General features: G+C 41.1%; 1 protein-coding gene across 1 annotated transcript; it reads left to right on the plus strand.

The window, feature by feature from the left end:
* Nucleotides 1–772: 772 nt before the first annotated feature.
* On the plus strand, nucleotides 773–22929 carry Proser1 (proline and serine rich 1). The gene is made up of 13 exons (XM_048341461.1): nucleotides 773–1023; nucleotides 3483–3548; nucleotides 6753–6821; nucleotides 8303–8397; nucleotides 9463–9556; nucleotides 11283–11393; nucleotides 13324–13407; nucleotides 14467–14545; nucleotides 15267–15362; nucleotides 17546–17590; nucleotides 18875–20627; nucleotides 21114–21264; nucleotides 21802–22929. The coding sequence occupies exons 1-13, from the start codon at nucleotides 979–981 to the stop codon at nucleotides 21922–21924; spliced, it is 2811 nt and encodes a 936-aa protein (XP_048197418.1). The 5' UTR covers nucleotides 773–978; the 3' UTR covers nucleotides 21925–22929.
* Nucleotides 22930–27590: the final 4661 nt, after the last annotated feature.

Here is a 27590-nt window from a genome sequence, read left to right on the forward strand (position 1 = left end):
AACAAGGGACTTCTAAGCATTGAATACTAAGAGGATAGGATGCTTACACAATGATTTCCAGACTCTGAGGAGAATTCAATCCATATTCAATTCCAAATCATACAGGCGTTTCTTCTAGATGTCTATATTCCCACACTAGGACCCCTACCGCCCCCTCGCGTCCCGCCCCCTCCCCCCACACCCACCAGCTCTTTCAGAAAACTGTAGCCCAACCGGCGGCGCCGAGCTTACTGTTAATGCGTGCGACGGGATTTACTGAAGGTCCCCTCGAGTCGGTGGGTACTCTAGGGGTGATCCTGCAGTGCCCCTGACGCTTTGGGGGTGCTCCGGCCTTCGCGAGTCCCCCTGTGGGAAGCGGAGTTACCCCACCGCCCGGCTCCCGGTAGCTCTCCGGCTGGCGGCTCGCTCCCGAGAACCACGGAAGCTGGTAACAAAGAGCCTGCCGGGCCTCCGGCTGCCGGAACTAAAGCACCCCGGAGTCGGGCGGAGCGGCCGGGGATGAGCTGGAGCCTGGCAGTGAACCCTGGATCGCGGCGGTGAGGCGCACCGGTGCCGGCGCTGGTGCGGGCCGAGAGGCGGCCGAGGGGCGCGGGTGCTCTGGGCGCCGGTGCCGCTTGGGGTCCGCGGCCTTCACCTCGCGCGCGCTCCAGCCCGGCTCCAGGACCCGGGCTGCGCGGCGACGCTTTGCTCTTCCCCGAGACACCCTGGACCTTTGTGTGGAGAAAGCTGCGGAAGCCTCCAGGCGGTGGCTTGTATCTATTTTTTATTTTTTTGTAATTTAAAAGTTTTTCTCAGCCTCCGAGGTTTAATAAATTAGCGGAGTTTGCAATCGTCTACCTCTTCTCGTCCTCCCTCCCCCCTCCCGGAGTGCTTTCCGTCCTTGACTGTAAACATTCCCCCCCCCCACCCCATCGGCGCGGACGACCAGAGATGAAGATTTTATAGTTGTCTGAAAACTACATCGAAATTGTCCTCAAAATGGATAAAAAGTCCTTTGAAACGGTGCTGGATGAAATTAGGAAGGTAATGACACACACACACACACGATTGCTGGATGCACTTGCACTTTCGCGCGTAGAAGGAAAGCTAAATCTCGATGCGTTTCAACGTCAGTTATTGAAAGTCAGTAAGGTCTTGTGGAAATTCTCATTACCCTCGGTTTCCAAGCCGATTTCTGCAAATCTCTACTAACTGTACTTAGGGATAAGCAACTTAATCTGAAATCCTTTATCATTCGGTAAAACGGGAGTGACCGAAAACTCGAAAAGTAGCACTGAATACGTAGACATGTTCTTTCTGGTAATTCTTAGGATTACACTCACCCCCACCCCCTACCCCAAATCTTAGGATGGGTAGGGGGTGGGGGTGAGTGTAATCCTGGCGGGACAAAATTAGAATATTCAATAACAAGTGTGACAAGTTTAAAATCACATTGTTAGGAAGAGATCTTAAGTACCTTGAATTTGTTTATTTTTTGTCGGGGAGGAGGGGGGCTCCCCCACTCTTGGTTTGCTAGGTTTCTTGAGGTTGTTTGGAAGCTCCTCCCTCCCATCAAGTACCGGAAGCATTCTGGGTAGAGTCTGTGGGTATCTGCGGCACCAAAAGAAGCTACCTCCTTAGAACTAAAAAAAAAAACAAAACAAAAAAAAAAAAAACGGGAAGAGGCATAGGCGCTTTGCTTAGGCCATCCGGGCAGGTAGTGGGCATTTCCAAGAGTCTGTACTGGGTGCCTTGGTATTGATTGTGTACTTCAGCTTATGAAACTATTTTCCTTAGTTTAAGTTTTCTTTTTTAAATTGGCCATTTTTAGTTTTTGATATTTTATTTGTGGATTTTTAAAACAGGTTTAAATCTGAGAAACTTGTAAATCCAATTTATATGGCAATATTTGGAACTGGTTTGCTGTTTCTATTTGGAATTTGTCAAATCTGTTCATAAACTGATTTTCAGCTTGCCTGAAAAAATACCTTGTAAATTCAAGCAGATCAGTAGATTTTCTATTTATAGATGATACAAGGTTTCAATATGGATATCCTCTCCCTTCTTATCCTAAAAATGCCTTATAGTAAGTAGAAATGAGGGGAGCAGGATGTCCTCCAAAGATGAAAGGCTGTTCTTATGTGGTGGCTACTTCAGTTACTCCTACTCTGCTCCCAGTAGATGCTCTTTTGCTTCCTTTGCTTAAAGATTGGGTGCTTAAGCCTTATTTTAAATACTTTAAATTGGAATACCACAGGTGCATTTCTAAATAAAGGTTTGCTATTGTTTTTCTTTAATTGCTCTTAAACCTTGTAAATGTCCAATTAAACAGGTCTGTCCTTTTCTTGTTTCATAGATTATTTTTAATGTCACTATTGTCATTTAAAACAAGCATCCTAGTAGACTTTTGGGGGCTGAGGTTGTGTTGACTTCAATGGTAACTTTAGCCTCTAATTGTGACTACTTACTGTTTGATTTCACTTTTTTGACTACCCCTCTGGGAAGACTGATGGTTTTACCTGCTGCCCTCCTGTTGGTTAGCTGGGCTCTTCAAGGTTTAGCACTGCTTGGTAGTGTAAGATCTACCCCTGGGAGGGCTCCAAGCTCAGTCTAGTTACTTAGGTAACTGGCACACCTTGGGGGCAGTTAGCTCCCCCCTACTCTGAGGTCACACCCTAATCCACCTGGATACACTTCTCACCCCCTGCCCTAGCTAAGACCTGGGGAGTGACTCTAGAGCCTGCCTCACTTGCCTTGGTTTTTAGCAGCAGGCCAGCAGTTCAGCTGAATAACTCTGGTACCATCAAGTGTAGAGTCACATTGCCAAGATCATATGTCTGGACTGGGGGCCATTCTACAAACTTACATTCTCTTTCTTACGTCCCTGTAGAGATGCGAAAAACCTCAACCTGACCTTTTATTCTTTCTTTTCTTTTCTTTTTTTGTCAATTAGCTTGAACTTTGGGCCTGGGTACAGTCCCTGAGTTCTTCAGCTCAAGGCTAGCACTCTGCCACTTGAGCCACAATGCCACTTCAGGTTTTCTGGTGGTTAATTGGAGATAAGAGTCTCATGGACTTTTCTGCCCTGTCTGGCTTTGAACCTTGATCCTCAGATCTCATCCTCTTGAGCACCTAGGATTACAGACATGAGCCACTGGTGCCCGGCTGTATTCTTGCTTTTCTGTCACTTAAATCCTACATTAAGAAATTACAAATAGGTTGGGTTGGGAATACTGTATGTAATTTCTCCCAGTATTGACTCTTCCCTGTTATAATGGCATTCTTTCCTTTGTAGGAGTGAGTAGGGCATCCCCAGGGGGTCTTTTTCTCAGGATACCTCCCCTACTTCCTAACAGAATCTGGGAGCACTGTCTCCAGTGACTGTATATGCTGTTGAATTGCTTGGACAGTTTGATATATATATATATATATATGTATATATGTATGTATGTATGTATGTATGTATTACTGTGCTGCTTATTAATACTGCTTTTCTTTTCTAGGCTGTCTTGACAGAATATAAACTAAAAGCAATTGAATATGTGCATGGATACTTCTCTAGTGAACAGGTATTCTTTATTTAAAGCCTTCTCCCTGAACTGGTATTCTAGTTAATGTATGTATTTACCTGCTAGTCAAATACAGACTTGCTCTTACTTTGTTGCTACATTTACTCAGGAACTTAAGTAGCTCTCAGCAGAAAACCTTACAGAATTTATAAATCAGGGATATTTTATAAACCTACACTTCTTTTTGGAGTAGCAGTGCATTTGAATTGAAGACCTAGTACTTGCTGTACAGGTACTATGCCACTTGAGCCACAGCCTAGCTCACCACAGTTCTTAATTTTACTTTAATTTTTTTTTCATCAGTCCTGGGGCCAGAGCACATCCCTGAGCTTTTTGCTCAGGGCTAGCACTGTAGCACTTGAGCCACAGGGCCACTTCTGTCTTTTCCTGTTTATGTGGTGCTAAGGAATCAAACCCCCAGGGCTTTGTGCATGCTAGGCAAGTACTTTACCACTAAGCCACATTCCTAGCCCCACAGCTCTTATTTCTAAAATGATTCTAAAGAAAATGACTAAAAAGGTAGCCGTTCAAAGTGTTTATTATTCTAGGCACACCAAAATTATAATTGGCACACTTATCCAAATGCATAAAATATTTATATGATAATAATAATTAACAAAATCTACTTGATAATATAAAAGAAAACATGAATAAGCCTTGAAATATGTCATTATATGAAGCCACTAACTACAACTTCAGCAATACAGTGTTTTAATAAGATGATTCCCTTACTTTCAAGACTAGTGTATTAAACGTGAGTAGTTTAGTGAAAACTTTTCACCCTACTTAAGGGTGAATATTATTATTATTATCATTATTATTATTTGCCAGTCCTGGGGCTTGAACTTGTGGGCACTGTCCCTTAGCCACAGTGCCATTTCTGGCTCTTATATGGTTCTGAAGAATCAAACTCAGGGCTTCATGCATGCTAGGCAAGCCCTCTACCTTTAAGCCACATTCCCAGCCTCTATCTTTATAATTTTTAAGAAGTGTTTGTGCATATGTATGTGCACATACACAGAATGGAGGATAATTTTATCTATCTATTTATTTATTTATTTTTTTTTGGCCAGTCCTGGGGCTTGGACTCAGGGCCTGAGCACTGTCCCTGGCTTCTTTTTACTCAAGGCTAGCACTCTGCCACTTGAGCCACAGCGCCACTCCTGGCCATTTTCTGTATATGTGGTGCTGGGGAATCGAACCTAGGGCCTCATGTATATGAGGCAGGCCCTCTTGCCACTAGGCCATATCCCCAGCCCTGGAGGATAATTTTTATTAGCTTATATATACAAGGTAGGATTTTATTGTTATATCTCTACATGTTTCTATTGTGTTTTAATTAGTCTCACTCCCACTATCATACTCCTTCCCCCCTTAACTACCCTCTGAGGAAAATAGTCTATCCCAAACAGGTTTCCTTGTCCCATTTTCTTATTACAAATTTATTTGGACAGTATCCAATGTCCTTGAGGACAATTTCTGAGGAATGCTAGGAAATTTCTTGCTAGAAATCAGAAATAAAGGTGGAGGGCAATTCTGGGCCTAAACATGGAGATCAGATTAGTAGACAGCACAAACTCTCAAAGGCTTGGAAGTTATAACCAGTAGCTCTGTGTGTGTGTGTGTGTGTGTGTGTGTGTGTGTGTGTGTGTGTGTGTGTGTGATTTTGTAGATATCTTCCCTTAATGATACTTCAGTTTGCTAAAGTGATTAAAGTCTTTATTAAGCTATTTCTAAGTGAGACATTCTAAGCCCACCAGCTGCATTAAAAGGCTAGCAGTTTAAGTGTTATGATGATGAATGAAATACAGCCTTGACTATGTAGTGGGAATACTATTCCCATAGAAAAGGTCATAGACTCATTCCAAATTAACTGGAAAGTATGAACACTTTACTATTTGTGTGCTACTTTATAGGAAAAATATTTTCACTTTGTTCACATACTGCTCTAGTTTGCCTGATAACTTAAGTTGAAGAATTGAAATGTTCGCATATTTTTAAGTTTAATTTTATTGCCAAGGTGATGTATAATGGGTTTACAGTTACATATAGTGAGTACATTTCTTATCAAACTTGTTATCCCTTGTTCACCCATTTTTTAAGGCTCTCACAATAAGGTAGTTTCTACAGTGCCCCTTGTAGCATTTGTTTTTGTTTGTTTATTGTATTATCCTTGGAATCAGCAGACCAGGTGCTGCTTCAAAGTTATGATCGTCTATGTCTCACAATGTTTGCCCCATTTGTTTGAAGTTGTCTGGGTGATAGTAGGAATTAATGAGAACTTCGCTATCTCAATTCTCAAAAAGATAACACAACTAAAAAACTGTTGGAGTTGCCTATGGTGATCCTTAGATTTTTAGAGAATAGATGGGTGAAGTGAGTGTTGTGCCCTACATATTCCAGTGAAGGTAGAAGTCAGTAGTCTTCTCTAAGTCATATCCAACACACCTGTGTAGACAGTTGAAATCCCACCACACTCCATTGTTTTTAAAGTTTTCCATTCACTATACTTTTATTGTCCCAAGCTGGCATCCTATCACCATCCAGCACTTCTCACTGGCCCTTTCACTGGCTCTCACCTTTTCCTGGTTTATCTTCTTCTTTTGTTTGTTTTTGTATGTTTTGTGAGGTCTTGAGCTCAGGACTCAATCACTGTCCATCAACTTGTTCTCTCAAAGCTGCTGCTGTATCACTTAAGGCAAAGCTCTAACAATTTTTTTGTTTTAGTTTTTGTCTTTTGGGTTTTTACTGGTTACTTAGAGGTTTGAGTCCCACAGACTTTCCTGCCCAGACTGGCTTCCAACCATGATCCTCAGATCAGCCTCGAGTGGCTAAGACTATAGGTGTGCACCAGTGCCTGGCCTGTTTTCCTTTGTTTTGAGACCAGTGCTGTTGTTCAACAGAACTTTTTGTGGTGGTAGAAATCTTCCTGTCTACATTGCTCACTGTGGTAGCTGTTAGCTTCATATGGCTAATGAGCACTTGAAATGTGCCTTGTGCTTCTAAAAAATTGAATTTTAAATTAGCTTTAAGTGATTTAAGTTTCCACATTCAGATATGGCTGGCTACTCTGATGGAAAGCACATTTAGATTCCAGTATCATCTTCATCACCTGGGCTGCACTATTTTAAATATTGGAACAATTTTAATAGAAATGTATGCAAACATACTGTCATCAGCACTAAATTAATATTTTGCTTTCAGGTGGTTGATTTATTGAGATACTTTTCCTGGGCTGAGCCTCAGTTGAAAGCAATGAAAGCATTACAGCATGTAAGTATTTTATGATAATTTTATAAAAACTTCAACGATTTAAACTTCCTAAAGTGTAAATTTACAGTGTATTTCCTATTAAATTGCCTACCACATTTCTCTGATTAACAAATTAGAAGAAAATATTAACTGACTAGCTTGAATTAGAAGAGTCATCAGGTCAAACAGGTTATGCTTACATTCTTTGGGTCTCTACTGGCCAAAAGACCTTTTTTTTTTGAAGGTAGAGTCTTCCATTTGTGCTGTCAATTTTGGTAGGCATTGGCCACCCATAGAAATTGAACATAGTGGACGTAGCCTAGGTAACTGTGTTATTATTTCCTGGGGACTGTTATAGTATGCATGAAGACCCAGTAGCTGTTAGAAAGGATAATATAGGCTGGAGTCTGGGTAAAGAGGAGCATCTAGGTGGTGCAGGGCACCTGTCGGCTTGTAGAGGGAGGAGTATCAGGCATGGGTAGCTTTGGTAGAATCAGTTAACAAGTCCTTGACTTCTTACAGGAATCAGCCTAGAAAGTATTGGGTGTTCTTTGCCACCTCCTTTCATGGTGTTGGTTTGTTGTTGTTGTTGTTGTTTGCTTGTTTTACTTTACAAAAGAAGTAAGGGTTATCTCTCCCACCCTCTGGGGTACACACCTTTCTCCAGACACCAGTGAGACAATATTTCTGAAAGGAATACTGATGAGAGTCTCACCTTATTTTATCAAATTCATGCCAGTTCTGCAGCCTGCTTGCCTCTCTACCTACTTTAGAACAGTTCAGAGGTGAAGAGTGTTTCCCGGGCCAATTCATTTCATCTACCTGAGCCAAACTGTCTCCCCTTTTCTAACAAACACAGTCTGATTTGACACATTTTTTTCACACAGAAGACTGATTTTGCCAAAGAAGTTATAAAATGAATGTTTCTATATATTGTAAGAACTACATTAGTAGTTTTAGATGTTTTACATGTTTAAGTATATGATTGTGTAACATTTCACTGAATCTTAGGTTGTAATGTGTACATTAAGTAAGCCCTTTATAACAGCTCCAGTTTTTTCTGGCTCTGTCCAGCACTATAGACTGTTGTTTGGAAAGTGCTGATCTGTGGTACACCTACTCCTCCCAATGAGAGGGATATTGTCGTTGGTTTCTAGCCCTTTGACTAGTTTAATCTCCAATATGTCTAAATATTACCTTTATAAAATTTCACAGGATGGTAGTACTTGTTCATTTTTTTCACTCCATAAATGAATACATTGGGAAATGTGGTTTAAAAGAGCTCTTAGGAAATCTTAGATCTTCATCTGAAAATAAATCCTTTAAAATGCTAATCATATGGTTCACATGTTTTCTAGCTTCATTTTGAGTTGTTTGGGCCTTTGCTTTTGTTTCACCTAAAATGTTCCTACTAAGACCATTTATGTTTTTGTAAGGTGGATGTGGGGGATATGTTCCTCGCATGAAAACTTCACATTGATGTGGTTTTTTTGTATCAATAGAAGATGGTAGCTGTTCACCCAGCAGAAGTGGTCAATATACTCAACTGCTTCACCTTCAGTAAAGACAAGCTAGTTGCTCTTGAACTGCTAGCTTCGTAAGTAGTTCATTTTCTTATTTCAAATCTGTCTTCTTGTTCATTGCTGTGTGTTAATGTGTGAGAACTATGTACATGAATAGACCCTCAATAAAATACAGTCTAGGGATGTATAGTGATAGATTCTGATTCCATGTGAGTAATAGCCAGTGTGCTTATCACACGAGTGGTACAACCTGCAAAATCATAGGACATGCTTTAATTTGATTTTTCTACATATCAGTGACTTGCTGCCTTCCTACTCCAAATAACATGAAAGACAAGTTGAAAACATAGGACTTTTTTAAGAGTTAGACAGAAGGGCCTGATGTTCACTGACACAATGTATTTGGGGAGCAAGACACCTGTACTTTCTGAACCTTCTTTCTCTTCATTGCAAAAATAAGAATTCACAGCTATGAAGTAGATAATGAACTTTAAATGCTATAAGGGAAGTGAAACCACCTCGGAGCACTTGAGAGATAATCATAATGAGCATGAGATTGAGAAAAGGAAAGGATCTAATCCTTGCTCAGGTGAAGGATATGCAAGTTAATTTATCCATAGGGCATACATTTTGAGGATTTATATGCTGATACTATCCATTAAAACACAAAATTTAAGTGTATGGCAAACATTTAGGTCAGTCTTCACTTTTAATGCATTGCACACATTCTAGTTCCATAGCTCTCCTAATACTCCTCAGAGAAACTTTGTTTTCAAGAATTTCAAAACAATTTAGTTTTTTTTTCTCTATAATTTGTAAGTAGTTATATTGTGGGGGTTTCCGTTTGATAGATCAATTTATGAATGCAGTGCATCTTGATTGATGTCAGCCCTTCCATCTTTCTCGATTATCTCCAAATCAAAACTATGGTTTTTGTTTTCAGTATTACTTTGTAACTTTCCAGTAATCATGTTATTGTTTTTGTCATTGTTATATGAACATGTTTAGATTGATCTGTTAAAGGAAATAATCCCATCTTCTTCCTGGGTCCTGAAGCCTCAGATATGCTTGTTTGGTACCAGAGTTGCTGATGCTATCTATGTTCTTAAGCAATGAGCTGAATTGTGTTTCCTTGGTAGAAACATTGTTGATGCCCAGAATTCCCGCCCCATTGAAGATTTGTTCAGGATAAACATGTCTGAGAAGAAACGGTGTAAGAGAGTGCTTGAACAGGTGATTTCCTCAAGATTGCTATGAAGAGGATATGATGGCTTTTTTGAATGGTGGTGTATAAAATGTCCTCGTCTTCCTCTGCTAACTTGACTCTTTGGAGGAAAGATAGAACTGGCTGTAGGGGATGCTGGGGGTAAGGGTGCCAAAGGATATGGCTTGAGAGTGGGAAAAAAAAATACTAAGGAACTTGAGCTTTTCAATTTGCTGTCTTAACAGGCTTATGTTAAATTTATAGAACATGAGTACAAAAATAAAAGAATGTCAGCTTAAAATGTATAAAAGAGGATAAAGCAGTACCAAGCCTAATAAAGCATGACTTGTCACTTAAGGTAGAAAATCCCTTAGACTTCTGATGGCTGTAAGCTGAAATAACAAGAAACCTACATGAAGAATGTGCTGAGTTACTCTCCTGTAGCCTTGAAACTCAGATTTAATCATCACAGCTTTCTCTGAATTCAAAAAAGGGTGGTAACTGCCTTTCTCTGTGTTTCAGATACACAGAAAGATCTGAACCCATGTTTAAATTTGTTATTGGTTCTCTTGACTGAAATCTTCATGGAGTCATATATACATGGCTGTAGTTTTGTTTGTTAAAATTTCTCTTGGTTTTCTTCTCCAGAATGTATTAACACTGAGTATTCTGTAGAATGTACCTTTTCATTAATTAGCATGACTACTGTATTCTCAAATGTAGGCTTACAGACCCTTTGAAATGTTCAGACATTAGAGGTTTTAACATTTTTTTCTAAGGGTAAAGGTAGAAATATACAAATTTATATATAAAGGCATTATTCATCTAGTATAATTTACAATGAATGGCCCAAAATTGAGAAGATTTTTTTCCTTGCTCACAGCTGGCACTCTACCACTTGAGCCAGGCCTCTAGTTGAGATGATTTTTATAAGGGCTAAAGTGTTTAGTAGGGAGCTGAATTATACAGCTAATGGAAATAAAGGTGTAATAAATGTATAAACCCAATTTAGCAACAAAAAATGTGTAACTTGCAGACACATAAGTATGTGTATATAAGACATAATATAGTTTTATATATAAATTAAATACTTCTATAATATAGAAATAGAATTCCTTTAACAGGATTTTTCATTCATTTATCTTATTTATTGTGCACCAGGGTCTGTCTGGGGATATAGCTCAGTGGTACAGCACTTTTCTGGCATGCTGAAGACCTTGGCTTTCATCCCCAGCCCAAAATGATAACAGTAGTACTGTGGTTAGCCCTGTACGATCTAGATCAAAATATAAAGACTTCAGGGGTTCAAACTCACTATGTGTGAGGCAGCATTTTAGAGGCTGGGGTGTAGTAATGCAGTCTAAACCTAAATCCCTTCTAGAATTTTGTAACATGTTGTATCCAAAATAACTCTTGGCTATTCACTAGTATAGCTCTTTGGAGACCCTAGTGACCTGTGGAACAGATTAACCAATAAATAGACTTCCTTTCCACACAGTTTACAGAATATTGTGAAAACATCCTTAAGGAGATAGTAGTTGTAACATTAATGTTACCATTTTAGTTTTTGTACAGTGATACTATATATATATTACATATATATTATATTACATTTGGACTATTGTTTGCCCTAATAGATATATGAACAAATGGAAGGTGATGGTATTCTTTAATTCATACATTTTAGCAGGATTTAACAAATTACTTGACTTGGAGTTGATTTGGCTTTTTTTGAGGTACTTTTTTATATTATAGGCTTCCAAAGGGGGCTGCAAAGCTCCTCATGCTATGATATCTTCTTGTGGAACCATCCCAGGAAACCCATATCCCAAAGGAAAACCCAGTCGTATAAATGGAATATTCCCAGTAAGTATGTTATTCTGGCTATATGTGAAACTTCTCATGACTCAATGTGAAAGCAGCATAAGTTCATGATATTTAAGAGAAGATACTAGGTGATGAGGTTTTTACAAAGGAAAGGAATTCTGTGAAGTTATTACCTCGATGAATAGCTATATTAATGTGTGTGTGTGTGTGTGTGTGTGTGTGTGTGTGTGTGCCAGTACTGGCACTTGAGCTCAGGAGCTCTGGTTCACATCTAGCACTTTATCACTTAAGCTGTGCCTCTCTAGTCTGGCATTTTTGCTGGCTCATTGGAAATGGAGTCTCTATGATTTTTCTGCATGGTCTGATTTTGAAGGTACCTTTCAAGGAGCTAGGATTAGAGGCATGAGCTACCAATGTCTGGCTCATTAACATATCTGTGTAAGGTTTTCAGAAGAAGCCAAACACAATGGGATAGTTTTGTTTTTACATGTATTGTGGAAGTACTGATTTACCTTTAATAAAGGAGCATTTCTCAGATCTTATAGTATTTCTCAGTCTCAGTTCAATACTATGTAGACTGAGGGAAGCTTTGCATGGCATATTTCCTTCATGAGAATCACACTGTATAGTAAAGCCTGAAAGAAGTTCTGTGAAAGAGAAATGTTTTTAATACCACCCATGTTCCCTCAAACCCCATGTGAAATAACTGTTTCCGTTTCTGTAACTGTGTAACAATCCCTGGTTTGTGGATTGAAATGATCAATATTTATCTTACAGTAGTTATGGGTGAGGAAATTGGGTATGGCTTAGGTGGGTAGTTCTGGCTTAGGGTTTCTTGTGAATTTGCATTCATCCAAAAACTTGATTTGAACTTCAGCCTATTCTTTCAAGGTAGCTTACTTTCTTGCCTGTCAGGTTGGTGTTGCTAATTGTCAGGGGGATTGGTCCATGACACAAGGATTTTCCATATGCTGCTTGAATATTCTCATGACAGGGCAGCTGGCTTCTGCCAGATTAAGTAATCTGAGAGGCCACGTAGAAGTACAGGGTCTTTTATACTTGATCTTGGAAGTCAAATACCATCATTTCTACCCTGTGCTATTTGTTACACAGGTCAGCTTTGTTCTTTCAGGGATATGGACTATACAAAGGGCATGGACAAGATTATTACCAATGAAGACTATCTTGGAAGTTGGCTTTTATATACTAGTGTGTGCCATTAAGGACATACAGTGTTAATCTAGTTAGCTTATTCTGGTGTGTTTAACAGTCCTTAATGAGGTTTCCTTTGTCTTTGAAAACATAACACACTTGCTTTAATGAAGAATACCTTTTCCCCCAACATTTTCAACTGGTATTTTAGTATTCTATTTCATTTTCTTTGGCCAATCATGGAGCTTGAACTCATGTCTGGGCACTGTCCCTGAGTTTTCCTGCTCAAGGCTAGCACTCTACCACTTTTTTGCCACAGTGCCACTTCCATATTTCTGGTGGTTAATTGGAGATAAAAGTCTTATGGACTTTCCTGCATGGGCTGACTTTGAACCAAGATCCTCAGATTTCAGCCTCCTGAGTAGCTAGTATTGTAGATGTTAGCCACTGGCACCTGGCTTACTTCATTCTTTTGCATATTTGTACACTGGGGTATTAGAAGCCCATTTTCATGTTTCTCTTTTTTTTTTTTAGAGAAAGAAATTGGAATATATTGGATCCTTCTATGTCACTCCCCTCTGCATATTGCATGTTTACTTTAGAGAACTTGGTGCTAATATTGTGGAGTCTCATGACAGGAAAGTTAAGAACCCTATCAGGGCCAGCCCAGTATGGCACATGCCTGAATCTCACCACTTGGGACCACTTAGGCAGAAGGATCAAGAGCTTAAGGCCAACCTGGACTACATAGTAAGACTCTGGGGCAGAGTAAGATCTAGAATGTCTAAATTGTTTTTCTTTTCCTTTTTGTAAATAGGGAACCCCTTTGAAAAAAGATGGTGAAGAATGTACCAATGAAGGCAAAGGAATTGCTGCACGAATTCTTGGACCATCCAAACCAGTATGTTTTTAAAATGAACGATGAAACTAGTATCACATATAGTTTTCTACTCAGTGCTTTAGTTTTTAAAGTGACACCGGTCAAATTATTCTTCCCTATTCCTATTTTCCTATTGAGTCGGAAATATGAGTTGACGTTTGCTTTAACTGATGTTTGGATTTGAGGTCAGCTTGGTGAAATAAGGATGGAACCAGGAGGTTGAATCTTTTCAAGGGAATGATTATGACTGGCTATAAACTGAACAGGAGAATTTAACCCTTGTATTAAAGGATTGTTGAAGTTTGAGACACCTGTGCACATCCATCTTGCAGTTCTTGCCTATCGCCATGACTAGAATGCTAGTGGCTGTTGGTAAAACCAGGTCCTTTCCCAGCAGTGGATCTATTCTGTCCCAGTGGTTCATTCACACTGTCTCACTTCCTGTAGGTAAAAGTACAGCTTGAAATGTTTAGCTTTAAATGCTTCTGATTCCATAAAGACCAATTTTTTGAATGTTCTTTCTTAATAACAGAAATACCCACAACTGTACAATAAAATGTGGGCTTTGGGATTGCAGCAGGCAAAAGAACAAAAGTACTGAATTCCTAATTCCAGTATACATTCTGTAGAAGTTGTGGAATTCCAGATGCTAAGACAAACCTCTTCTATCTTCCAAAAGGAAAGAAGAAACTGGGGATGATGGGAAGAATTCCTAGTGAGTTAGTCTATTGTCTTTAGGATTCTCAAAGAGCTGATATCTTCTGCTAGTTACAAAGAAGGGGATAGTAATTCTTGAATTTACTTGGATCAGAAAGAAATTTGCTATTTAGGATAAAGTTTCACCCTTTATTGGCGATAATTGAGCATTAAATGCACAGCCATCTATGACAGGGCATGCCTTTGAGTTTTAATAGGAACCACTTTTATTAAAGAGCCTTAGTTCTTACCATCTCCTAGTGTAGTAGCATTTGATACACTGGAGCAGTTTTAGGCTTATTGGTTTAAAAAGCAAGGTATATTTTGCTTGTAAACAAACAGCTTACTTGGTTTTCTTCTGCTATATTTTCCCGTCTTCTTTAGCCTCCTTCAACATACAATCCACACAAACCTGTTCCTTACCCAATACCTCCATGCCGGCCACATGCAACCATTGCACCAAGTAAGAGTGCTCTCCATTTTACTCCTTTGTTTATTTATTAATTTGAAAGTTAAGATTGCATGCTTGGGGTATCTGTAGCACTTGATCAGCTACTTATATTCTGTACCACCGAAGCAGAGTCCATTTGATTTTCCTTATGATAAATGAAATTCAGATCCACTTGAATCACTCATTATTGTAGATTTGGCTTTGATAAATGACCTTGAACTTAAAAGGGCAACCATGTATGCTTGAACTTAAGTATGGCAGGTTCTGCCTCGTGCGCCTGTCAGTGGGCTTCTGCCTGCAGTGCACATCCTCATTTGTCTCACTGCTGTCAGTTGTCACCTAAATCCAACTCCAATCTCCACCGAGCAGTTGTAAAAAGTTGTTGCACAACTGCATGCAATTAATGCAGTTAAAAATAAGTCTGATAGGGGCTGGGGATATGGCCTAGTGGCAAGAGTGCTTGCCTTGTATACATGAAGCCCTGGGTTCGATTCCCCAGCACCACATATACAGAAAATGGCCAGAAGTGGCGCTGTGGCTCAAGTGGCAGAGTGCTAGCCTTGAGCAAAAAGAAGCCAGGGACAGTGCTCAGGCCCTGAGTCTAAGCCCCAGGACTGGCCAAAAAATAAATAATAATAAGTCTGATAGCTAATACAGTTGGAACCCATGGCAGCAATGATGCTGAGTTACACTAAGTTATGTGTATTTTTTTTGTATTACATTTTCATTTTAGGTGCTTATAACAACGCAGGTCTGGTACCATTAGCCAATGTCATAGCTCCAGGTGTACCCCCTCCACCTCCATATACCCCAAATCAAGGAGGAACAGGTAAAGTCATGTTATTATGGGTGTTTAAAAGTAAGTAATTCATACCCAAAGACTAACACATACACAGATAGATGCATGGAGGGAGCGGTTGCTAGGCATGAGATGTTCTACCAAGAAGAGCCTGCGTTCAAGGGCCTGACAGATTTGGTTGTTGGTCCTTGGTACCACAGGGCAGTTTTCATAATGTCAGCTTCCCTTTTGCAGTACAGAATAATATTTTAATAATTGTTCAGTATTATTTTTAACTATTAGATGACCCTGTAATGGGCTTTATGTTGGACATACAAAGGCAAAGCACCCTGTTTACAAAGAGGTCACAGTGTAGTGGGAAATACAGGTATGGAAAGCATTAAAATTTCTATGTAGTCTACCTGATTGGTTCTAAATTGTACTTTTTCCCCCCAGGCTGGGCCATTATCACTGAGCTTTTTTGCTCAAGGATAGCACTCTACCACTTGAGCCATAGCTCTACTTTCTACTTTTTGGTGGTTACTTGGAGACAAGAGTCTCATGTACTTTCCTTCCTGAGCTGGCTTCAAAACTGTGATCTTTAGCTCTCAGCCTCCTGAGTAGTAGGTCGGATTATAGGTATGAGCAACTAGTACCTGACTCAAATTGCATATTTTTGCATCATCTTATTTCTCTGAGATTGGATTGTGGTTTATCTATAGCAAATGCTAACTTAGATTCTAAGGGGTAAAGAGGAATAACTGCTGAGAGGGCATAAGTGCTATGGAACTCACAGGAGAGCCTTCCAGATCCCCCAGTTAAGTAAATGTGAGCTGCTTATGTAATGTACCACTGTGGGTTTGTTGTGTCAGTAGTGGAAGACAATGGTGATGAACTGCTCATGAGAAGAGGGGCAGAATGAGAGTAAGGCAGATTTTTCTGGGTTGGGGACTATTTGGAGCACTTGATATATGTATCTTCGGTTTCTCACTTGCTGAGATTCTGATTTAGTAGATTAGAGATGGATCCCCAATATTTTATTTTACTTACATTTGTTTGTTTGTTTGGTAGTACTAGAGTTTTAAACTCAGGGCCTCAACACTAGCTAGGCACATGCTCTACTACTAAGGCACACCTTCAGCCCTTTTTTGTTTTGGTTATATTTTGAAGTGTGGGTCTCAAGTGCTACCAGGGCACATGCCTATACACCATTTATTTTAGGTCTTCTATTAAGAAGGGGGTCTCACAAACTTTTCTGGAGGGACTGGACTGGCCTCCCATCTGCCCTCTTGTCAGTCTCGGACGTTCAAGTAGCTCAGATTATAGGCATGAAGCATTTTTTTTTTAAATCATCACCAAGTGATTGTTACCGTCAAACAAGTTTGGGAAATAATCTGTACATAAAGAATCCAAAAAAGAGCTGGGAATATGGCCGACTGGTAGAGTGCTTGCCTCATATACATGAAGCCCTGGGTTCAATTTCTTTGCACCACATATGTAGAAAAAGCCAGAAGTGACGCTGTGGCTCAACTGGTAGAGTGCTAGACTTGAGCAAAAAGAAGCAAGGGACAGTGCTCAGGCCCCAAGTTCAAGCCCCAGGACTGACAAAAAAAAAATCCAAAAAGGATAATAGTATCTGGTTTTGTTTAAAGCTTCCTGTTGACTATCAAATTAAAGAGATCTGGGGGACTTTGTTACCGCCAAACCTTTTAAGAATATTTGGACACAGGGTGGTCTCATGAACTTCTTTGTCCTGGTTGGCCTAGAACTGCGATCTCAGTCTCCTGGGTCGCTAGAACTGTAGGTCTGAGCTACTGTGCCACATTAATTTAAAATCTGACTAGCTAAGGCAAGGACCTGCTGTGGGAGAACAGGATGTTCAAACAGGAAAAACAATTGTGTTTAGTCCTGTCAGTCTTTATGTATATATACTTAGATATTTTTTTCTCAAATTTTTATTATCAAACTGATGTACAGAGAGGTTACAGTTTCATACGTTGGGCATTGGATACATTTCTTGTACTGTTTGTTACCTTGTCCCTTATGCCCCCCTCCCTCCCCCCTTTCCCTCCCCCCCAGGTGTTCAGTTCACTTACACCAAACAGTTATTTTTCCCATATGCATACATTTTGTTTACTGCTGTATATCTACATTTTTTGTTCTTTTTTGACACTCATCTCTGATTATAATGTAGAAAATTTGACTAAAATTAACTTTTGTTTATTTTTATATAGAAAATGAAGATTTTTCCAATCAGCCAAAACCTACACAGAATCAAAGTAAGTACTAAATTTGGTCAGAGATAACTGTTACCTTGTCATGGTTGTCTACTCTGTGAAGTCACTGAGCACAGCTGGAGTTGAACATACTTAAAATAGTTTAGGAAAAGCTCTTAGATAAAGAATGAATGGACTAACAATGAATCAATGTCCTAACAATGGCTTAACCCTAGTATGTTCTATCTGCAACATGAAATGCACATATTAAACTGGATCAGTCAACTCATGACTTTGTATCCTGATGGCAGACTTGCAATGACATCTGACTGCCCTGTGGCACGTGTGCCCATCGTCACTGCATTCTGTGACCTTTTTATTTTCACTATGAACACCAGAATAAAACCCCTTTTTGACTCCTACTATGTCAGATTCTACTTTTAGATGTAGTCCTTTCAGTGGTACTGTTGGGCAAGAAAGGGCATGGCAGGTGCAATGTGTCAGACAGTTCCTCCAGGTGGCAGCAGCACCATGGCAGAGGGAAGGAGTTGCTTCCTGACATGGGTGAAAGTTGGAATCGGCTCTTATGTAGCAAAGTAGCACATGAATCTAGTTATTTTGGCACACAGGAGTCTCAGATGGAAAAGTTCCTTCCCTGAGAATGATACTTCAATGGTACTTTGAACTGGTTTCTATGGGAGATTGACCTGGCTTGCCTAGCGCATGGGAGGTCCTTGGTTCCATCCCCGGCCCTTCTTTAAGGAAAAAAAAAAAGCCCACTTTTGTCCCTTAAGGAGCTATCAGGACAAGCAAGGTGAAAGCTAAGGTTGATGTAGAATAGATTGGTCAGTCAGTATAAGTAAAATGTAGAGAGAGGGACCAGGAGGCTGCCACCTAGATTAATAATAGGAGATATTTTACTCAACCCATGGGACAGCAACAATACTGGAGGGATGGGCATGAATCCATATGTTCCTGAAAGGGAAGTCACATACTCAAAAGTTCTTGAGAGAGGAACTGATGTCTGGTTGTTTTTCTGGATAAGTGGTTTAGAATTAAAATCATTGTACCTACTCACAAATGTATTCAGATTTTAAGAGTGGGAAAATAGGAAGGGAAAGTTTCTAAGCTTCTTAATGCTCCCTCCTTGTGGCTTGACAGATAGAGGCCATTGACTTAGGCTCCAGAGAGAAGATCAGGAATGAAATCCTGGAATTTAAGTATTACAAGAGCCAGTTAGACCCATTCTTGGTTTTCTTATTTGTGAACTATGATTAAAAAATAATAGGCATGAGCTCAGATTGGATATTTCAGCATAATGAATTCTTCCCTTTCTTTCTCCCACAGCATTTTCTACCCCAGCAAGTCAACTCTTTTCTCCTCATGGTTCTAATGCCTCCACACCTGCAGCAACTCCGGTCCCTACTGCCTCCCCAGTCAAGGCAGTTACCCATCCATCTGCATCAGCACCTGCCACCGGTTCTGGAATGAACCTGCCCAACACAGTCCTTCCTGTGTTTCCAGGCCAGGTCTCCTCAGCCGTCCATGCACCTCAGCCATCAACGCCAAACCCAACTGTGATCAGGACCCCCTCCTTGCCTGCTGCACCTGCTGCTTCCATCCACAGTACCACATCTGCACCTGTTCCTTCTGGTTTTTCCAGCCTAGTGCCACTGCCTGGGCCTTCTGCTCCTCCAACCCCAGCCCCTCAGGCCTCATCTACACCCCGGGCCACCCTGGCTTCCAGTGAAACATTTGCTTCCACTAGCCTGTCCTTTTCTTCCAGCTCTACTGTTGCTTCTACTAACAAGCCAAATTCTGCTTCACTTTCATCGGTTTTCACAGGTGTCCCTTTGCCCTTAACACCAACATCCCATGGGGTCGCCCACCCAATGCCTTCTGTAATTGCCAGTGGGTCTGCTCCCAGCACCACTGGCCCACTTGGTGCAAACAGTCCTCTTCTCTCTGCTCTGAAAGGCTTTTTGACGTCAAACGACACCAACTTAATCAATTCCTCTGCTTTGTCATCCGCTGTCACCAGTGGGCTAGCTTCATTATCCTCTCTTCCTAATCGAAACTCTGAGTCTCCTGCATCAGCCCCTAGCAAGTGTTATGCCCCATCCACCATTCCTGCCATGCAGAGGTCATCCACTCCAGCGCTGGCCATGTTCCCAGGCCTGACATCTCCAGCAGCTAACTCCACCACCACTCCCCCAACACAGCCTGCACAGGCTCTGCTAGCTGCCCCTGTGGCCTCCTCAGCCTCAGTGCCTATGAGCTGTGGCTCCTCCATGGCCCTCTTGCATGGCCACCACCCTGGCACCGCAGACCTGCGTATTTCCTCCAACCCTGCAGTAACAACGATTCCAGTTATGATCAAAACTGAGCCCACGAGTCCTACTCCCTCGGCCTTCAAAGGCCCATCTCATTCCGTCAATCCCTCTCATGGCACTTTAGGTTTGTCAGGGACTCTGGGTCGTGCGTACACTTCGACCTCTGTGCCCATCAGTTTGTCTACTTGCCTTAACCCTGCCTTGTCAGGTCTCTCTGGTTTGAGTACTCCCTTAAATGGTTCCAATCCCCTTTCCTCCATTTCCCTCCCACCGCATGCATCCTCCACCCCCATCGCCCCAGTATTCACTGCTCTCCCTCCTTTTACTGCTCTAACCAGTAGCTTTCCTTTACCCAGCAGCCCTTCTCTTAATCCCTCTGTGTCTCTCGCAGGGTCATTGATAACCACCTCCACAGCCACGCCTCACCCCAGCTCCACAGTGGCTGCGCTCTCAGGGCTTTCTGCCTCAGCTCCCGCCTCAGCAGCCCCTTTTCCCCTCAGCCTGCCCACCGCTGTGCCCTCGCTCTTCCCAGTCACCCAGGGTCCTCTTCCCCCTTCAAACCCCTCCTACCCTGGCTTTTCTGTCTCAAATACCCCAAGTGTGACCCCTGCTGTCCCTTCGTTCCCGGGGCTACAGGCGCCCTCCACAGTGGCTGCTGTCACACCCCTGCCTGTGGCTGCCACAGCCCCATCACCAGCTCCTGTCCTTCCTGGATTCGCCTCAGCATTTAGTTCCAATTTCAACTCTGCTCTTGTTGCACAAGCTGGGTATGTGAATACTTTGCAAGTTGATTCAAATTTTTTTTAGCCTAAACTTTAGATTGATCTTATTTTAGAGAAACAGAAGTCAAAATGTCATTATGTGGTGATACTAAATTATGTTTATCTGGGCCAAAAAATTATTTAAGGTTTCCTGGATCTTCATGTTAAGATTAAGACATAGAATATTAATGATTGTTAGGGAAGTTTTAGTATTTGTATGTGCTGCTTACAAAGTAAAGAGACATAGTATACATAATACTATTAAATTCATAATAGATACTATTTTAATATATTAATATGCATTCTTTATATACATAGACTATACTATAATAGGAATTCATTTTTAGATCCTGACTGGCTGGCATTTCTAGTTCCTTACAACCGAAGAAGAGGTTCTGTTTGGTTTACAACATCTTAAGATACCGCTTGACAGATAGAAAGCAGCTTCTCTATCTGATCTGCAGTCTGACCTGTTTGTGTCCATTCCTTTAGTTTATCATCTGGACTTCAGGCTGCAGGCAGTTCTGTTTTTCCAGGCCTCCTGTCCCTCCCAGGGATCCCTGGGTTTTCCCAGAATGCTTCACAGTCATCCTTACAAGAATTACAGCATAGTGCAGCTGCCCAGTCAGCTCTGCTGCAGCAGGTAAGTGGCAGTGCCAGCCTGAATAGAAAGGTAGCATGCACAAGTACCCTCAGCAGTGATCACAGGAAAACCCTAGACGCAGCAAAAAATCGGCTTAGTACAAAGTCTAGGGATTTCAAGATCAGTTAATTCCATCCAAATTTGCACATTGTGCTTGCTTTCTTTCAAAAGAGTAACAGAGATTTAGATAAACAACTCTGTATGAATTTTCCCCCACCAAAGAGATTTTTTAAATCTCCAGTGGACCATCTGAATAAAATGGATTCTTTCTTATGCACAACAACTTGTCTTCCACTAAAAAAAATCCTATTTGCAAGAATATTAGCTATTTTAGTGACACTTGCATACCTCTCCTCTACGTGAAGAAGTTTAAATATTTCCTAAAATGGTAGAAACTGAGCAGACTTTTCTCTTCCCCAAAAGTTTGTTTTTTTCTTACTTCTATGAATATGTGTAGTGTAGCACAACCAAAGCAAGTCAATACTGATTGCATTTGGCACTCTGCTTGAAACTGTGTGTTTGTTTTTTTTCTCCCAGGTCCATTCAGCTTCTGCTCTGGAAAGCTACCCTACTCAGCCCGAGGGCTTCCCTCCTTACCCTTCCACACCAGGAACGCCATTTTCCTTGCAGCCAGGCCTGTCCCAGACTGGATGGCAGTGATCATCTCTAAATGTTTTTTTTTTGTTCTTGGGATCAACATGAGAACTGCAGCGAACAATCTGACAAATATGAAGTTGGCCAGAAGTCAGAAAATGAAGTTAGGCCTAGGAAACTGGGACAAGAGTTGAAATTTTCTGGTTGCATTTTTAAAAAAAATAATGCTTTTCAGTATGATTACTCCCCACTCCCTGATATAACTATACTGGCAAATTGTATGGGTTATCAGTATTTAAAAAGTATTTGGGGAGTTTTTAACTCCCATTCTACAAAATTTTGGGTCATGTGTGATCTAGATAAAAGAATATTAAAGAGGAGAGTGGACTCTTTATAGCCAAAAACAGCCTTAAATCTGCTTGTGTAGCCTCCACTGACAGAAGTAATAGCTGTGCCTCAGATGTGTGGGTTGCATGCAGCCCTGGGGAAGTTGTACTCTTGGTCAAATGCATGAGCAGCTTCCGCTCATATTAACTGGACCTTGGTGTACTCTATGTGTCTGCAAAAGGGGGTTCAAGACCCACTGTTTCTTTTCATATCTGATATTAATGGTCACACATACTGCTGAATTTAACTCATATAGTTCAGGTAAGCGAAAATGGTGCTTAATGCCATCTTGAGAATGACTTTCAGGTGTATATTCTGGAACTACAAAGTAGTTGTTAAAACTTGTAACTTGTTACAAGTGAGGAAGGCTTTATGACAAGATTGACCTTCGGCACACTTCTAATCTCAGAAGTATCTAGATAGTGAGGAACAGCTAGTGGACTCTCGGCCACTGCTATTACTCATTGTGCTCTAGAAGCTCTGGGTGAATGTTTACAATCATGGGATGTAGTATTTCTCTTTGTACTTAAAAGTCAAATGCTTATCTGAAACAATTACATGACAGCAGCTAGAGAAGACTTACTCAGTATATATGCAGTGTGTACGCTATCCAAGGACCTGTGGTATATCATGATTGAATGTCATTAATTTAAGAAGAACTGCCACATTGGGGGTGGGGGGACATAGGAAAAATTAATTCCAATCCTGTGACTTAAAAAGCATAAACTAGTATCTACTGTAGTACATTTCAGCATCGAGAGGTTTTACTTTTATAAAGATAGCGTCTGGAAGATGTTGCAAATGTATTTTCCTTCATTATGGGGAACAAACTTTTTAAGTATATTAAATACTCCTGTATGGGTAGTTTTTAACACTTTTTTAAAATAAACTTTATGGATATCAGATATTTTATGTGTGTTTTATTAAAAGCTTAGGCTTTTAAACTGGCTTTATTTACTAGAGCTAATATTGTGTTTTTCTGTCTGAATTCGATTGAAATGTAAACTACTGATTGCCCACTTTCTCAAATATTTACATAAAGGCCATAATATTTGAAGCAGACTGATACATACCTGTCATTATCTTCAAACAGTATAACAGAATATAACCTCTTTGTATCATTTACTTGCTACAAGCTACCATTTGTTCTCTAACTCTACATTCATCACACTTCTTAAGTTTGTGTTTTATCACATATGATGAATTGACTACTCGCTCACAAAACCGTTATTGAATGAATAGTCTCTTCAGTGTGCTTCAGTGTACTTCTGTTGTCTGGGCCCTGTGCGCAGGTAAATCATACCCTGTCTTCTACATGCATTCTTGCTGTCTTTCACATATTGGCCACTCAGAAGATTACACAAAAGAGGAAGAAACATGGGTCACTTGCACTCATTCCTTCAGAATCATTTATGTCTTTCACAGTCCCGTGGGGTAAGTACTCATAACTAAAATGGCGTCAAGAAGCCACAGTGAGTCAGTTATACAATGTAAGTGGTAAATTTCAGAGAACTATTTACTACCAGACTGCTGTTACCAAGTGGTTAAGAAAACATGAATGGGGTGGTCCAGGGGTAGGCCATCCTTGCTCCCTGAAGGGGCCATAAAGGCACAGAATGTGACGAAATAGCATAGTAATGTTATACATATGAATGAAGCTAAAAAGGCAAGAATGATGTAATTACCAAAGATCTTATAGAGCCAGGTCTGGCTGTAACAGCAGTCACTGGGGAGCTGGAGGTAGGACCATCCCAGAGTATAATAAAAGCTGTTAACCATATTAAAAGAGTTGGAAGTTTGCTCTGGTCAATAGTTTTGAGTATTTAGAAAATTCAGACTAACATAGAAGCTGGATTAGAGCTGAGAGACTGGATGATTATTGCAGAAATACAAAATTATTGTAAAACTGACATTGATAACTTGATTTTCCAGGTGCATTTATGTTTTAGAAAGCAGATTATTCTGAATTAGATCTAGTGAGATTTCATTTTATTTAAATGCCTCTAATTTCATGGCAAGCCTGGCACCAGTGTTTATGCCTGTAATCCTAGCTGATCAGGAGGGTGCAATGTGAGGATTGTGGTTCAAAGCCTGAACAGGAACGTCCATGAGATTTATTTCTAACTACTGAGTCATTAGAGCGCATACACACACACACACACACACACACACACACACACAAAACAACAACAACAACAACAAAACTCAGGAACAATGTCCAGGCCTGAGTTCAAGCCCAGGACCAGCAACAAAAGGAAAAAAACAAAAAGCAAGTGGCTAAAAGTCAGTAGTTACAGCTCCTCATTGGTAGGGAAGGACAGTGAAAGGAGGAAAGAAAGGTTTAAAACAGCAGAGAAACAGCAACACAGTAAGGTAATTGTTCTTCCAATACACTAGCCCTCCAAAAACAGATGCAGCAGGCACTGCAGGCCCTTCTTGACTGGTTCTATTGAACTTTGAGGAATGGATCATTTCAAGAATATAAAATCCACACACCAACTCATCTTTGAATATCATGTAGCTGTGTTACCAAAGCTCCTTATTAAAAGAATAATAAAAAAATAGTAAAAAAAATTAAGTTAGGAACACAATGCTTTAGGGAAAGATAACCTCTTTATCCACCATGTTAGTGACTATAATATTTCTTCAGTCTACGCATAGAAAGCATTTAATCACCATAATAATTTTTAAGAAATATTTAGCAATGATTTAAAAAAAGGAAACAGGTGGGACAAAAATGGGGAGGAGGTAACAAGTTTGATAAGAAATGTACTCAATGCCTTACATATGAAACTAACCCCTCTGTGCATCACTTTAACAATAAATTTATCAATTTTTTTAAAAAAGGAAACGGTAAAAACTATAAATAAAAGAATAGCATTGTTAATTACAAAATGTTTGAAGTATTCCTATAAAGTCAGACCAACCCAGGAATGTAATTATCTGCACTAATTATCTGCACTGTACTAATTATCCTAGTTAGTGTCAAGAACAGAAAGAATGAACTAAAAGGACGAGAGAGAAAATAAGATGATATTCCAAGGTGGCATATTTTGTAAAGATTAGTAAGTTTGCAAGTATTACAAAGGTGCAATCGCAGAACAATGTTCAGAAAAAGACAACAGAATTGTACAAGAAATGTACCCACTGCCTTATGTATGAAACTGTAACCCCTCTGTACATCACTTTCACAGTAAATAAGTAATTATTCAGAAAAAAGCTAAGTTAAAGACAATGGTACTTATTACAAAGAGGTAAATCCAACAAAAGATAAGCAGCTTTATAGAGAATTTTCTTTATAAACTTTGTCAGTAAAAACCTACTTAAGGGAAGATGCACAATGTCTATGGCTACCAGTACTGGCTGTCCTTAGGATATCAACAAACAATCTTTGCAACATAAATTCAAAATCGAGATCTCAGTCAAAGTCACTAAGACCTTATGAAGATTTTAAACAAGGTATACCATAAGTAGATATCAAGTATGTCATTTAAAAAATAAGCTAAGAGTCAACTGGGAAAACCTATTTGTTTCTCAACTAACTATTGTCATTTAAGATTATATGTGTGTATATAGGTATATACATGTATGTATGATGGTGGGAGTGTGTATATATGTAGCATATATTAATGTACATATAAAAGGGACAATGTTAGTATGGAAAAAGGCAAAAGGAATATACCAGCAAGGTGTGCATGTGTAATTCACAGAGGAGAAAACACGAACTGTGCATAGCCCTGTCAAAGTTGTCTGAATTCATTAAAGTTCAGGGAAATTTAAACTCAGATACAATTGAATACTAATTTATACCCATTAGATTTGAAGGTCTGACTACCAAAGCATTGATGATGAAATATTGTGTTCTGCTTAGTAAGATTAAGTAGACTTAAACCACTTTTTTCTGTGTGGGGAGGAGGGGGGAATCTGTGCTTTACCAGGTGATGAGCTCAAGGCCTGGGCACTCTCCCTTAGCCTTTGTACTGAAGGCTGGCAATTTAGCACTTGAACCACAGGTCCACTTCTGGCCTTTTGATGGGCAGTTGGAAAGTGTCAAGGACTTTCTGTCCAGTACTGGCTTCGAACCATGATCCTCAGATCATGGATTCCTGAGTGATTACCAGGTGAGAGCAGTTGGCACAAAGGTACAAATTACTTTTGAAGGCAATTTTGCAAAGTTGCTTTTAGGGCCTCGAGAAGCTTGCACATTTACATACCAGGAGACTTATACAAAAATATTCATGGTGGCATTTCTGATAACAACAGAAACCTAAAGCATTCCAAATAAGTAGGTGAACTAGGACCAATTGACACTACTTATTAAGGAGTACTGGGGAGGAGGGAAGATGGCACCACCACAGTAGGGAGACACCCCATCTCGCTCCAACTGAATAGTGACCTGGGAACTCCAGCACCCAACACCCCATCAAGAATCCAGCAAACCCAACAACCAGAAGCAACAGAGAAACGCAGGAAACGAAAAAGAACAAAAAAAGAAGAGCCTGTAGCCTGCACGGAGCCGGAAAATCTCCGGGGTACCCTCCCCCGACCTGCCGACCCTGACCAGAACAGGGCCAGGCTGGGAAAGGGGACCGGCGCCAGCAAACCAACAGCCAAAAAGTCATGCCAGGAGCGCAGAGTCCAGACAGCAAGAGCTCCACGGACCCCAGAACTGAGTGCAGAGCTGCGGGACCAAACGGCCAGGATCGGACATAGGCAGTAGGGGAACCGGGCGGTGCAGAGGTGGAGAGCTGGGGACGCCACCATCAAATGACTGATCGCTGCACCCCAGCACCACAGCCCCGAGGGGCCCGCGGCGGTGCGGGACACTCACACAATCCGGGACCAGTAAGTTCCCCATTACCCCTCCCCCAATGGGAGACCAGCTCTAGCAGAGACCCAAGGCCTGCAAGGAGGCTAGAGCTCCCTCCTTACCCCTCCCTACCCCGAGGGAACAAAGGAGCCACAAGTCAGGCAGCAAGGGGCCCCTGCAGACTCGGGGAGGACACCGGAGCTAGCGGGGGCAGAGCAGCACCAAGGCAGCAGAGGAGCCTGAGCTGGGCCGCACCAGCCCCGCCCCCTCCCCAACAGGGGCCCGGGGACCGGTGGGCATTGGAAGCCCCACCTGAGGCGCCTGGTCCTCGCGGACTTTTTGAACAGCAGTCACAGGCTCACTGGGCCCGAACACAAGCCCCCCTCGAAGCTGAGGCACAGAGTCTGTGGGCACCAACCCGCGCCTGGACACTTGGCCCAGCTGGGGCTCGCGCATACCGCCCCCCCACAGCGGACTCGAGAGAGGGCACAAGTGCCCTCTGGCAGCTCGGGGCAGCACGCCCCCTGGAGGAAGC

The sequence above is a fragment of the Perognathus longimembris genome, chromosome 3 (genome assembly GCF_023159225.1).
Source record: "Perognathus longimembris pacificus isolate PPM17 chromosome 3, ASM2315922v1, whole genome shotgun sequence".
Classification (NCBI taxonomy): Eukaryota; Metazoa; Chordata; class Mammalia; order Rodentia; family Heteromyidae; genus Perognathus; species Perognathus longimembris.